General features: G+C 36.9%; 1 protein-coding gene across 1 annotated transcript; it reads right to left on the bottom strand.

Annotated features, from left to right (window-relative positions):
• Positions 1 to 2,344: 2,344 nt before the first annotated feature.
• Positions 2,345 to 15,324, bottom strand: LOC146517991 (tubby-related protein 3-like). Its single transcript, XM_085159158.1, has 13 exons — positions 15,136 to 15,324; positions 12,395 to 12,527; positions 12,201 to 12,305; positions 11,939 to 12,067; positions 7,782 to 7,901; positions 7,505 to 7,639; positions 7,349 to 7,431; positions 7,067 to 7,231; positions 6,742 to 6,854; positions 6,530 to 6,638; positions 6,338 to 6,436; positions 4,459 to 4,630; positions 2,345 to 3,345 (listed from the first exon to the last, which is right to left on the bottom strand). Exons 1-13 carry the CDS (start codon positions 15,148 to 15,150, stop codon positions 3,212 to 3,214), a joined length of 1,512 nt encoding a protein of 503 aa, XP_085015284.1. The 5' UTR covers positions 15,151 to 15,324; the 3' UTR covers positions 2,345 to 3,211.
• Between the last annotated feature and the right edge of the window lie 192 nt (positions 15,325 to 15,516).

Genomic DNA, 15,516 nt, shown 5'->3' with positions numbered 1-15,516 from the left:
GTCAATCAACAAGCTTTTGGAGGGGGGGTAGTGACTTCACCGCAGGCCCCGCCCACAAAATCCCTGAACGCTGATTGGAACCTCTTGTCCGAAAAACCAGTCTGGCAGTACATACACTCGCAGAAATATGTCAAAGGTAGGAAATATATAAAGGCCATTTACATAAAAGACTCCGTGGGTTTATATAAAAACACTGGAACAGTCTTTAAATGGATATTTCTAAAACGTTGTTATTATTATTATGTTTTATTACTGTAGATGACTTTAAAGAAACATGGAATATTTAATGTTTCAAAACCTTAATGCAACTTTTAAAATTTTCTAAATAATAATATATAGGGTTTAAAATGGAAACTTGTGTAGTTAGTTACATGTGGAAATGTTATCCTATCCAAAATATTAGTGATAAAAAGATAAGATAATTTGGTATAGTATATAAATATAAACAGAACAGAGAAGATCACAACAAATTACATCACTACTAATCACTACTGAATAAATGGGATTTATATGTTGGAGCTATTTTCACCTGCTGCCTCATCCCCAAGGGGCGACCACAAGCGATGGGTATGCATATCTGATTTGGCACAGATTTCACATTGGATGCCACTTCTGGTACATAAATGATTACGTGGGCTCGTGACCCCCTGAGGCTGGGTTTATGTCTTCTCTCATTCTAAAAGCAGGAATCTTTTGCATGTAAGGCGAATATGTTCACTACTAAACGATGGAGTCACCTTCATGTTGCCTTGGAACTTAATTTTAGTCTTAATTTTACAGTAAGACAGAGAAAAAGAAAATGTTTAGGTCCCCTACACACTCAATAGAAAAATGATGCCATCTCAATGTCACACAGAACAAACAGCACACATTCAATGGTTTACTCTGTGGTTTAATTTTCCCCTAACAGATGTTGACATTAATGCAGTCAAACCTGCATAACCCACAGAAAGTCATTTAAAACTCCAATTTAAAGTCTAAATGAGGCAATAAGTCAATTTTGAGTCTGAATTATCCTGTAAAATAAGTAAGTAAAACCATTTCATTAGAAAAATGTTCAACCTTGAGGTAAATTAAAGGGTTAAGTCCAGATGTTAAGGGTGTAGATAGCTTCTAGAGTTTACTTACAAAATAAAAGACAGTTTCAATACAAGTGGGGTATTTCCCATAAATGAGAATGAGAATCAGAAGGAGCATTACTACTGCTTTAATGTTATTGACAGAGAGACACAAAAATGAAAGCTGGACCTTTACTAGTAATGGAATATTTGATATTATATTAATATTATATTATATAGTATTTTCTTGGCATTTATTGTGTAATTACCTCGAGTATATAGCCAATTAGTGAGTGTAATCTGTAACAGTCTTTGTTGTAGTTTTACTTTCACATTTTAGTCTAACTATACAAATAATAATACATTTGTCATGCAATTATACAAATATACACTGTAAATGCTCATATTACACTAAATTCCCATAGAAACTATGAATATTAATCTCCCTCGTATTATCGCTTATTTACTGGAAAGAGGGTTTAACTAGTAACCATGTGTGTATCACTGTAAATCTTATAAGCTTACACTCACACCTTTCCATCCAGCAACAGCTCCTTCTGTTGGTCAATAACATGGTTGCAACATTTTTAGATTATGAACGTTTATACACCACACACATATAAGACAGTAGTGTGCAGTCATTTTCACACATTGTGTCTAAGAGTACAAATGTATCAGCATGACTACAATAATGTTGGCAGTTGTTTAACTATTACTCATATTACAGAAAAAAACAATGGGGGTAGGAAGAACTCACCTTACAGCATCTCTCCAGAGGAGCTGCCAGTTTTAGGCTTCATTTAATTTGCGAGTCTGGACAACTGCCTGAGCAGGTTCAGGCAGAATACACACCTCTCACTTACTCTGGAGGCACTCGGTTCAAACAGGTTTTTCCATGCAGAGTGAAGCTCCTCTCAACGTGCAGGCAACTGAAGAAAATCGTGGGTGTTTGTAAAACTGGAAACTGGAATGTGACTGAATATCTGCCAAGCGCTCTCTCGCATGAGAAGATAGAACTATAAAACATATTTTATAAATATCTGTTCTAACAGATTAAAAAAAAACACCCATTAAAACACCATTTGTAGGGTTGGAAGAAGGATTGGGGTAATCTGCACATCCTGTCATTCTGTGGTGGTACTGAGTGGTACTGACCATCTTCAAACAGTCAGTAGCACTCTAAACTTAATATATTACTGTGAATCAGGGCGACAAGAAAAGATAAAAAATGACAACAACAAAAACATAACAAAAACATACATTTATACAAGATGACTTCAAAGCGATTTAGTTAACAAGGAAATTTAATTCATTTGAATTATTCCCATAAGCCTGCAGCAAAGGCAATGTTTATGAATATAAAGAAATTAAAAAAGACAACATAGAAAAACCTACAGGAGTTCACATTAGAGCCAGTTATCTAGAAACATATATATTTGGAGAAACGTAACATACATGCCTAGAAAAAAGATTTTCACACCTATGTGTATATTAATGTATACAGATACACAAAACGGTTTCACAGTCGCTAAATAAAATTGAATAAACTTAAAATAAAAGTGTGTCTTTTGTGCAAATGATTACTGTCACAAAGTATAATTTTCATTTTGCCCTAAAGAGAAATATTTTTATTGTAATTTGGTGTTCCTGTGGTCACATTTGACACAAAAAATTGGCGCTATACAGCAACACAATACGTCAAAGCACAACAAAGCAAAAAAATAAATTCACGGTTTAACATCCTTTAATGATGTTAGTAGTCTTCAAACACCTTCATAAATGAGGTGTATAATTATCTCCCTGAAACATAACTCTCCAGTCACTGGACTCCCAATCGTGTGTCTTTCTGTAGTTCCCAGAAGTTCAGATGATTGCAGTGAAATACTGAGAATGAAAAACAGAGGATTCTTCTGCACCATGTCATGCAAGATCAGACGATAACATGACAACAATTTTGTTTCTTACACCTGGGGGCACTCACACGGATAACAGCAGCACAACAGCAGGTATTGTCACATTTGAGGAACCGTTGCTGTTATCGACACCTATCACAGGAAGTGTAGGCGACTCCAAAGACGCTGGGTTGATCTGATGTGAATGTGGGTTTGTTGTATGCTGGTTCAAGTGTGAGTCCACAACTGAAGACTTGTGTGTTATTCACAAGCGATTTTGCCATCAAAGCTGGAAAGTGCGATGGCAAAGGCCTGCACAGCGCACAGCGGGTAGTTGTAATCCAGTGTAAAAATGTCATCAGCTATTCGTCCAAACTGCATCACAATGTAGTCCACTGGAAAAAGCAAAAGAATTCATTAATGGAGTAATTATCTTAATAAATAAATAGGTAGGTGGTTTGGTAGGTAGGTACGTAAGTAGGCAGGCAGGGAGTTAATAAGATGGATCATGGCAATGTATGTACTTAGAAGTAATAAAATATATAAAATATATAAAATATTCAAGCTGAATTCCCATATTCATTTATTCTGCATAAACTGCTTGGCCAGTCTAAAGACTGTAAAGCAAGTTCAGCATATAAACTTCAAAATTGACTTGGGATTTTAAAACAAACAAACAAACGAACAAACAAACGAACAAACAAACAAACAAACAAACAAACAAACAAACAAACAAACAAAACATTTGGCATAATAAATAAGAAATTTCAAATATGAAAAACTGCAGTTTTAAATTTCAGAAGAAATCTTTTTTTTTAATTGTATCTAAGGGTTGTACAGGCAGAAGTAAAATAATCACTGACCAATGTCTGTCTCTATGAGACATAATTTAACTGGCCACTTTATTAGGTACAGTTTGCTAGTACCAGGTTAGGCCTGCTGTTGGCTTAAAAACTGCCCAATTCCTTGTGGGGCAGCACAGCAATGCAGTGGTTAACAATATTGCCCCCAGTGCACACCTTAACATGTTCTTGCCATGCGTGCATGGGTTCAATCCAGTTCCTCCAGCACCCTCCCACAGTCAAAACACATGCATGGGGTTAGGTTAACTATGATTTTATTTGAGAGATTTTATTTCATATTGACATAACATAATGCAGCCGGCTGCACATCTATGATGCAAATCTCATGTTCCACCACATCCCGAAGGTGCTCTGGTGGATTGAGATCTGGGGACTGTGCAGGCAATTTCAGTACACTGAACTCACTGTATTCTTCAGGGAATAATTTCTCAGATGATTTGAACTTTATGGCATGGCACATTATTCTGTTGGTTGCAGGATATACTGTGGTTATTGGGAGATGGACATTGTCAGCAGTAATACCCAGATACTCATTTAGGTTGTGTAGATCTTTGTGTTGTTTTATGCATTGCCAGTAAACTGCTTTTCATTTCTTTGCCCAACTATTTAACATATAGTAGTTGTGGACAAGCTAAAGCCACTCACGATCTTTGTTGTGGACGATCTGGAAGTTCTTGATGGAGGCTTGGGTGACCCTGCCGTTGAAGTTGAGCACATGCGATGCCGTCTCTTCGTTCCACACAGGCGTCTTGTTGTGAAGCTCAATCAGATTTTCCATCCTTCTGTTTTGGAATCTTATCAGCAAGCCATCACATTCCTGCAAAGAATTAACAAAACACAAGTGGTAAACATCAACATCAAATAGTTCATTCCCACTGGCCTTGTGTTGCTCTTAACGCTATAGACAAGGCTTAACAAGTCATTTGTGAATATTCAAATTTATTGTTTTTGCTTGAAAGCAGAAAATTAGTAAAGCACATTATTATTCTAATGATTAAGACGACAAATTACAGTTATTTATGTGCATTCTTTAGAAACAAAACTAATCTTAGTTGTTGGGTGTTACGCTTGACTGCACAAGAGTGCAGAGTTAGAACACGTAGTAAGCTCTCTCTGTCTCATTCCTCTTCTCTCTGCAGCACACCTCCACCTCTCCAAACTCTCTTCTATCTGCTCCCTCACTACAAATCACAATGCCCTCTGTAAATATCATAGTCCACAGACACCTTGAATCCATCTGCACTACCCTCACATAATTCTCTACCACTTCTGCCTTCCTCATGCAATGTCACAGTTCTTCTCTTGTAGTGGTGTAACGGATCCAAAATCTCACGGTTCGGATCGGATCACGGTTTTAAGTCACAGATCGGATCAATTTTTGGATCAGCAAAAAAAGAAAAAAAGACAAAATTTTAACATTTACTTATTAACTTATTTAAGTATTTTTTGCCTATTAAAAACATTCAACTCAAGACTCATTCCACGGAATTATATAAAAACAAATTAAGGTGCAGTATAGGGCAGTACAGGACTTTGTATCTACCACTCCGCTGTGATATAATGAGCGGTCACGGTAGCTTTCCGTTGACCTGGAGGTCCACCCATTTGTAGTTGGGCAACAGAAGATGCCTGGGACTGTTCAGCCATAACTTTAAACTTTTCCTGCTCATACATGCCTGGGTACAATCTTGTCACTGAAGTGGACGCGCAACGAAATATCATAGCGTGGCTCAAGCACGTTCATCATAGTTTAAACCCCTTGTTTTGCACAAGGGAATATGGCCTCCCGTCTGCAGCTAAACACCCCAGTAGCTTTTGTAATAGCTTTAGCCCGGTCGGATTGGGGAGCAAAGGGCTGCTTAAATGCCACAAACTCCTCTACTCCTCCACTTGGACCACTAGCGCTGGCCATAACTATCACTTGACAGACTTTTTCCTTCTTTTTTTGAATCTTCGGATCACGTGCGTCCCGAACCGTGGAGTGTGATTGGTTCGGATTACGGATCAACCGTGATCCGTTGCACCACTATTCTCTTGGCACCTTATCATATCTAGATCAACAAAAACGCAGTAAAACTCCTGGCCTTCACTTCTCGATCAACACTCTCAAAGCAAATATTGCATCTGTTGTGCTCTTTCATAATATAAAACCATATTTGCTGCTCAGTTATTATCAACTCCCTACTTAATCTAGCTTGAACAACTCTTTCCCACATCCTCGTGGTATGGTTCATCAGCTTTATTCCTTCTGTAGTTACTGCAGCTTTGCACATCACCATAACTCTTAAAACTCAGTACCAGTACACTTCTCCATTCCTCAGGCCTCCACTTACTCTCCAGGACTGTGTGACTTAAGATTGTGTGACTATAATATCAGATTTCAGCAAGGAGTGAATTTACTTTTCATTTCAAAAACAAAACAAAAACTATGACTAGTCAATTCATATTGAATTTTCGTATAGGCCTTTATCTTTTGCCCTCATTGACCTGGTGTTTTATATGATTGTATTTACAATGAATTTACATTTCTTGGTCGGAGGGGTACTCGCTCGTTGTCTTTGCTCATTCCTGGAATGATGACAGTCATCCTTCTGGGTCCTTTTATTCCCAAGACATTGGTTTCCTGTTGTCAGAAATAACCAAAACAAAATCAAATACAGTTCTTATTATTCATACAATGCACTGTAGTTAAACATTCTGCAGTAAAATGACTTACGTAGATGATGCCTGCTAACTCTTGCCGAGCATTAGACATGTCTGGAAGAGCTTTTTCTGGATTCACAGCATTGTCAAACACAGTGAACTTAGTCCCCATTAAATTTGACCTAGGCAATGTATAAAACACATTCAGTTAAAATGCACCTAATTAATACTTTATATGTGGCAGTTTGTTTACCTGCTTTGCAATTTAAACAAAAATTCTTTTACCTCAGCTTTCCCACAAAATTCTCGCCTCCTCTTGATAAATCTGTGGCATCGATGGAGATGAGGTAATTTGAAGTTGTACTTTTCTTTCTCTTCCGTCCAGCCAGTAGAAACGTCTACAAAGAAAGAAAGAAAGAAAGAAAGAAAGAAAGAAAGAAAGAAAGAAAGAAAGAAAGAAAGAAAGAAAGAAAGGACACAGACAAATGACAACTGTCCATGATAGCAGTAATTAAGATTAATAAATGAAAGGAGAACTACTGAACCCGCTGTTGTACTGTGTTTACAATTTTGGTCTGCATTTTGCAACTTTTTAAAACATGATACTGACCTTTTTTTCATTGTCTAGATGAAGGTAATACAAAGGGTAGAGGCTCTTATCCATCCCTCTCTGATCCCGAGTCACTCTGCATTTCACAGTCACACCCTGCGGAGCTGGCTCCATCACAAACTTCTCCAAGTTGTCAAATTCAATTTCAGGTGAGGGAGAGCGCTCCTGATAAAGAAGAATAGATAAGAACATTTCAAAACATGGTCCACTCTGAATGAAAGTTAATTCAGAGTGACATTAAGTGGCTAAAATGTTGTGGTTGATTTGTTTGAAGTCAGATACTTTTTTCTTCTTCCCTTTGCCCTTCTTCTTCTTTGTTTTTTCTTCTTTTTCTGATTCAGAATCATCGCTTTCGTCTGCCTTTGCTGAAAAAAACAACAGAGCTGTTACACGCTTGTCTGTGAATACAACAGAGGAAAGCTTTAGTAATAAACTTGCCTTTTTTCTTTGTCTTCTTGTCTTTGTCCTTATCTGCTGATGTTTGAAACATCGATGCGGAGCCGGAGTTGGATTTTTTCTTTGATCTGGTTGACTTTGTTTCTTCTTCACTGTCATCACTTTCCGATTTGGCCGCTGTTCAGTAAACAAGTGTAAAGTGTTTCAGTTTTTGTCATTTTAACATCAAGCATCAAGATGGATGCTATGCGGCAAAGCATTTGGTAAAGTAAACAAAGACAGAGTTTTACAGTTCGTCAGTTTAAAAAAATGCTATCACCTTTCTTTTTGCTTTTTGAGTTTTTGTCTTCATTTATCTGGAACATTGAAGCTGGTTCCTTCTTCTTGTCCTTTTCCTTTGACTTGGATTTTTTTTCTTTTCCATCAGAATCTTTGTCATCTAAGGAAAAAAAGTATATAGTTTAATGAAAATGTTGTCTATTCTTAAATGTGATAACCTGAAGAATTGGAAGCACACACTGAGAAATGTAACAAAATGTAAATTCCCTTGGAAAGTGTAGAGAGTAATCTTAGTGAGCACTATGGTGTGAGTTCCAAAAAATGCAAACTGTTATCAGTTAAGTCAAGAAAGATTTATGTGTGAGACAGATGTGTAGCAACAGAACTAACTTGGAGCATGCCATCTTGACTCTGTGTGGATTCAGTTTAAAATCTGCTCTCGCTGCTTCTTCCAGCTGTTTTGCCAGATTCGGACAGCATGCGAATGTGAGAGTGACTAGGGCTCAGCTTGGATCCACCCAAATTTAGATGTTAAGTTTCCATTATAGCAGTACCTTTTATTAATTTTCAGAGTTAAGGAAAAGCTGATGAAGCAAACTGGGACGCAGATGACATATTTTAGCCCTCAGTTTGTTTACCTTCATAGGATCCAAGCTGCTAAAACAAGGAGTGTATAACTGGGAGGACATCAAAGTGAAGTGAAGGATTTGAACAAATTCCTTGCGCAAATCTGTGGAGCAAATTTCTCAGAACCTCGATTACACTCGTAACACTCTCAGTGCTTCCTCTTAAAACGTTTTCCACAATGACGAATTTGTCCCAACATGCCCTCTCGTTTAGACTTACTCCCGTTTAGACTGCTAAAAGTTGTTAGTCCTCCCTGAATGTTTTTGGCAGTGTTGAACTTTGGGGATTAAAAATACATAGTTAAACATCCGCTAAGGTATGCACTGCTACACTGGTAAAAACCTTTCTAACTCCCTGCCAAGTAAATTACAGAGTAACATTAGCATTCACTTAAGAGTTAAGTTTACAGTTACCTAATATTTACTCTCTTTTAACTGTCTACTGTATCTTGAGGACAATATCTGGCTGTTTGTTTGTTTTTTTTCTTTTTAAATCTCCACTATTTTCACTATTCCTGTTGTTTGTGACTGAGCAAGAGTGCACAGTGAGTTTTAGAGCTGTCAAGGAAAGCTGACAACAGAACAACCAGAACAAAACTATTAAAGCTGCAAGCAGAAAAAACACAATGAGGTGAAAGGTGACGAAATGCTTTGGAGAGCATTTTGAGATTGATCACATAAGTAATTGTGTGGCCAATCTTCTATTATAAATACTGTATCTCATGCAGAGATTTGAGCCAATAGTTCATTTCTGCAATCAAAGAATGAGTCCTGCTAAAACCAGCTCACTGCAAAATTCTTGACAAACAGGTGAGTTAGAGCGCTTTGGGAATAATTATAGCAACATCATTTCCAAATATCTTATGCTCAGATTCACTGAGCAAATAAATGAAGGGAACAGAAGCAAAGACTGGTGGGAGAAGGTTATAAGCGCCCTGAGTAAAGTATTCATGATTACACCTTAACATGTTCACAGTGTCAACATGCTCAGGGGTTTCATTCTGTATCATGTTTACCATCTTAGTTTAGCACGTTCACTTTTATTAACAGCAAAAAAGACAAAGTACAGGTAGAGTATATTTAAGTATAGTTAGGAGAAATCATGTCAAAAGTCCAGACATTTTATAAAGCACTACAATGAATAGCTAAAGATTTAGTATTGAAACATATAGAGTATGTCTATGTATATTCTCAGTCAACCAGGACATGGTAATCTTGAATGACTGAAAAGACGGAAACTGGACATCTTTTCAGATTGTATGTTTTTCCTCTCACCTTCTGTAAGAGGCTTCTTCAGTTCTAAAATAACTGAGGAAGTAGGGCTGGGCCATATCATATCGTTCACGGTAATACCGGTATAATGTTCGGCAACGACAAGAAAATGAAATATTGCGATAGAATTTGGGTAAAACGCGCATGCGCGGTGCCTTTGTTTTCATACGCACATGGCGGAAAAAGCGTGCCGGTGTTGTGCCAAAGTAGGTATCCCCGACAGAATTAGTTTCCCCTGCGTCGGGAGCACACGCTGGACTGTCCAAATCACGGACAAACAGTATCCCACATTGTTGATTTTTAGTTTACAAACACTTCTTATAATGACTAACTACTCCTGACATTTTTGAGATGTTAGCTCTTTATACAACGAAGTTATAGTGGGATACAAATAATATCAGGCTGATCCTGCCACAATTTGTCTCCCCTGTGTAAATCACGGACAAACAGTATCCCACATTGCTGATTTTTCGTTCACAAACACTTCTTATTATGACGCATTACTCCTGAAACTTTGGAGGATTTAGCTCTTTATATAGTAAAGTTATAGGAGAATAAAAATATAAAAATAGTTATCAGCCAAAACGTTAATGGTTTGTTAAAAATAATCCCATCTGATACCCGTGAGCAATAAATATATAATTTTCTGTTGTAACCCTCAAACTGAATGGTAATGTAACGATACTAATTTTTCACTTTTTCACAAAATGAAAAATCAGTACTTCTTGGTGCTCCCAGCACAGGGGAAACAAATTTTGTCGGGGATACCTACTTTGGCACAACAACGGCACACTTTAAATCAATCCTTTGATTTTTCTGAAAATGGACAGTGCCCCTTATAATCCCGTGTGCCTTATGTATGAATTCTGGTTGTGTTTACTGACCTCGAAACGATTTTATGTCGTACACGGCGCTCGAAAATCTGTCAAATGTTTTAGTACGACTTTGCTAACATCTTTTTAAGTTTTGTGGATATTATACATGGTTATGCTGAGGTTATGTCGGCCAATTTCCACTGGGAATGCCTTTTGGTTAAACTGTCAGCGAGGAATTTGCATTTGCACTGTTACATTTTTATATAACTTTAATGCACATAAAAAAACAGCTGCTTGTTTAAGTGAAAATACACTAATAATAAAAAATACACTTTTGCACTAATAAAGTTGTGGAGTTGTAAAGTATTTTGTCTAGTGTCAATTATATCGTCAGTTATATCGCAAATTTTCAAATGTATATCAAGATAAATATTTTTGGTCATATCGCCCTGCTCTACCTACAAGAACAAAAACCTCACATTCTACCATACAACACCAACTATCAGCTCCAACGTAATCTTGTGATCCCTTCCCAGATGTGTCAAGCCCCACTTACACCTTGCCTCAAGAAACCACAAAAGCTCTCATGATGATGAGGTGAGACAATGTGGTGCAAGGTTTCACACCTTGACCCAGATGATGGCAATGACCCACGCCTTTTTTCACATCTTGGCTCACATCATGATGACTCACATGATTAACAGTGGGTCAGTCACCATTAGGATCACCTCCAAGAGGACAGCCATCACTGGGGGTTAAATACCTGGGAGTTTTTCGAGAACTGAAGCGTCTTGAAGAGCTAAAACATCGCAATGAACTGAAAACATGTCAAGCTGCCTTCTGTTCATGCACTCAATACTATTGCAACAAGTGAAATTTTATATGGTGATGCCACAACATAAAACCACAAAAATGTCAAACTTAAGGTTCACTTGGACACATTATCTGGGAATCCACAGTAGATTAAGTAGTTTGTTCAATCTGGATAAAAGTTGTGGACAGACCTACTGAATGACTCACGCTGCTAAAGCCATGCTGTTAGCAGGACTAAAAATATCCACATTCTAGCAACACCTGAAAGTGATGATGGGATGGAATAAAGAAAATATCTCTTAGAAAACATGGCTTCACATCAAAAATTCAGTTCTGTTTGGATTATTTCACTGATTCATTTTTCCGATTAATTATTCTGTTTATTTATTCAGAATGTTTTATTCACTTACTTCAAAAACATGCTGGTGTGTAACATCATGCTGCAATAATTAATTACATTTTCCACAGTTAATTACTTAGAGGAAAACCACTTACTTCATTATTATGTGACAACACAGCCAAGTAAGTAAGTGTTTCCACTAAATGGCTCACACGCCATTACACAATAACATCATCTAATCCTCTTAATTACAATCTGGTCATATAACTTGTGTTTGAAGCACACCATTAACGCCCTTTAGACAACAGCTTTCTTCTCCTCATCGTCATACCTTTAGTTTTAGTTTTCTTCTCTCGGGTGGAGCTTGCAGATGGAGAACTATCCTTGGTTGTTTTTTTCTTAGTTTTCTTTTTCGGAGTATCTTCACCGTCCTCTTCATCGTCATCATCTGAGTCTGAATCTATAGTAATGGAAATCAGTGCACTCATGGCGTATTTTTGTGGGAGTTACTTAAAGTGTCATTGTATAGGAAACACACCCCAGCTTTAACACAGCCCAGTGAAAACTCAATATTATAGTCATTGTTGACTTACCTTTTTTCTTTTTTGGAGCACTTTTTGCTTTCTTTTTAGTCTGTTTTTCCTTTTCTGGTTCTTCTTTGTCTTTTTCTAGCTTCTTTTTCTTCACTTTCTTCCCATCTATAATGTTGATAAGGAAAAATATATGTAACTGCTTTCGTTAGACTACAATAGAGATGAGATAGTAAAAGTTGTTTTTATCTCCTCACTCTGAATGGCAGAACTGTCCTCTTTGGCTACATCTTCATTCTTCTTTGTCTTAGCTTTTTTGGGCTTGGTCTCAATTCCATTCAGCTTGGCTTCTGTTGTACCATTGGCCTCTTCTTTTTTCTTTTTTGGTTTCTATAGTTTTTCTTTAAGCACACAAAAAAGATTATTGGCAATACTCATAGAGCCCTTACTACAACTGAGCTAAATTAAAATGGTAAGACATAAAATGCAGTGAAAGATTTAGTCAAACTAGCGAGACTGTTATAAGTAACAACTCACCATCACAAATTCAGATGTGAGGAAAGCAGTGGGAAGAAAGACAATAAAAAGATGAACAGAAGTGGCATCATTATTTTTTTCTATTCTAAATGATTCAAATGAAATGAAAGTTTTATGAAAGTTTATTTTGCACGGGTAGCTCCTGTCAAATCTCCCTGATAAGTTTAGCTTTTGATTTGTAAATCAGCATAAAAACTGTTTAAAGGAAGTTAATGGAGAAACAGGGCATCATGTAATAATGATGTGATGCATGTAAGTCTGTCTCGTCTAGAACTGAACAATCTGTTTCTATTCTTGATGAGACCGTTTCATAAGAAACACAAGAAAAGGAGAAACAAACAGGTTTTGCAACAATTTTAAGTAACCTGCCAAGGCCTTCAAGCCCTGGAGAAAACACCCACTGCACTGCTTTGTGATGAAGTCATGCCTGCTACGATTCCCTGATGAAAACGTGACAGCTAAAATGGGATCGTAAATTATGAGAAAGTATTTTATACTCAACTCTGATTCTGAAATATAAAGTACATTTGTTTTGTGCATCTTAAATGCAGTATACAAGTTTAAGCCAAGTCAAAAAGGGGCTCTTCTCCCTGCAAATAGTCCTTTCTTTTTGTTGTCATCAACAATTTTTATTAATTTCATTTTAAACTTCAATAACAGAACTTAAGGATAACTACATAAATAAATAGTTTAAAAAAACAAATAAACAAAACAAAACAAAACAACAACACACACCCCCCCAAAAAATAAAACAAAACACAACAACAAAAAAACCCAAAACAAAAACCAAAACAAAGGGAAGTTATCCTATTCTTTCTTCGCACACCAATCCCCACACCACCACTCTGTCATTACTCCTCTGTTCTTCAAGTTACAGAAAGCCAGCTTGTAAAGGGGGACCAAATACAATCATATTGATGCAATTTGTCTAATAAACCATAAGTCACTTTTTCGTAAGACGCCAACTTAGCCATTGTCTTTAGCCACTCTTCATAGGGAGGGGGGTTCTCTTTCCGCCAATGTCTTAGCAGGACCCGTTTGGCCGTAGTAAGAGCAAAAATAATACATCTTTTTGTATAACTGGAAAAATCTCCATCAGAAAGTTCTGTGGTTATACCAAGTATGGACAGTTTTGGTGAGATACCAAATCTCCTTTTTAAAACACTGAAAATTACCTCCATTATATTTTCCCACCAATCCCGAAGTGCCGAACAGCTCCATAGGATATGTAAAATTGAAGCATTTTGACCATCACATCTCCAACATTCGTCCGTAGAGGCCAGGTTCCATTTATACAATTGTTGCGGTGTTCAATGCCACCTATGGATTATCTTAAGTTGAATAAATCTATTGCCTGTTTCTTTATACATAGTATTAACATTTTGAAAACATGAATTACATTCAACTGAAGATATGTCCAATGCCATAAATAGTCCTTTCTGAAAAATCTATTTATTTAAAAAAAAAAAAATCATCTAAGCAATGAGATTAGCTTTGATATTTTTTCAGTAAAATACACACAGCCTACATCAGTGATATTAAATTAAAAGGATTTTATTTTACCAAACATCTCATACATTTATTGAGTCTCAGGACTAAACTTTTGTGCTAAGTGACAGAAACAATATGTCAACATCTAAAGTCACAGACAACGAGGTCAGTGTGATCGCTACCACCGGAGATGGGAAAAGTAATCCTATTAAATGCAGGCCTATTTGCGTCCACAGGAAATCCGCATCTCAGAGTTATGGCAGCAGATTTGACATTTGCTGCATTGTGATGAATTGTTGCATTTAAGTTATCAAATGTCACTGGACGCTTTAGCCACATTACCACATTTGTTTATTATATTTGTCTATTGGTATAGCACTTATGATTATTGATGCTCATTTTGTAAGTTTAGACTTCACCAACAACAGTCACAAGTGTAATTAATTTTGGTCAGTTGTACAACTACACAATATGCAACTGTATTGTTCTCAAATATAATGTTACTGAGTCAAATTAAACAAATTTTACTGATGGTGCAAGATTTGCCACAAAATCCAGGACAATACATAAATAAATAAATATAGAAATAAAAGTTAAAGTAAAGTAAGAATTAAGAAAATGCTTTTGCAGTTGCATTTGGTTCAGACATGCACCATAGCAGCATTCCAGTTTGCTTGAATGTCTGGATTACTGACTGATTTTAATCCCTGAAGCATGCTTCCAAATATGTGTCCTCTCCACAACAAACAGAAATATGAGAAATTCACCTGTACAACTTTAAACTTTGCAGTATATCGATAAATAACGTCATGTGAAGTGTTAAGTTACTTTTATAAAAGTAACTTGTGTAGTCCACTTCCCAAATATTGGCACATTTCATCCCCGAGGAGCTTAAAGTCCAGGGAAAAGTAATCTTATTTAAAATATTTTTTTAAAGAAAATCTACAAAAACCTAAGTTCAACCTTTTACCTTCTCTGCAGACATGACGTGGCCTCCAAATTCAGCTCTCCCACCGCTTCTTTTTATGGCTTAGAAAATAAAAAAGCAGACCTCTCAGGGGAGATGATGACAGAGAGAGAAAACCCTGTGCTCACTGCATCTCCATCAGCAGAAAGTTGTTAATAGGATTTATGTGTAAAGCCATCTGCTCTGCAGGAACACGTCAACGGGAGAAACCAAGAAAGGCTCGGGAGGAGGGAGAAGAGTTGTTTGTCACGTGTTTCAACCATTCAGAAAACTACATGAAAATTTTCTTTTCATGGTTTTCATGCCAGTGGCAGCTTCATAACAGCTTCAGGGCAAGGTGCCCCCAATGTACTGTGTGTCACATCTACAGTCAGCAGTATCTTG

The sequence above is a fragment of the Neolamprologus multifasciatus genome, chromosome 5 (genome assembly GCF_963576455.1).
Source record: "Neolamprologus multifasciatus chromosome 5, fNeoMul1.2, whole genome shotgun sequence".
In the NCBI taxonomy this organism is placed as follows: Eukaryota; Metazoa; Chordata; class Actinopteri; order Cichliformes; family Cichlidae; genus Neolamprologus; species Neolamprologus multifasciatus.
The sequence above is the reverse complement of the archived record's forward strand: the minus strand, read 5'-3'. Positions and strand labels throughout refer to the sequence as shown.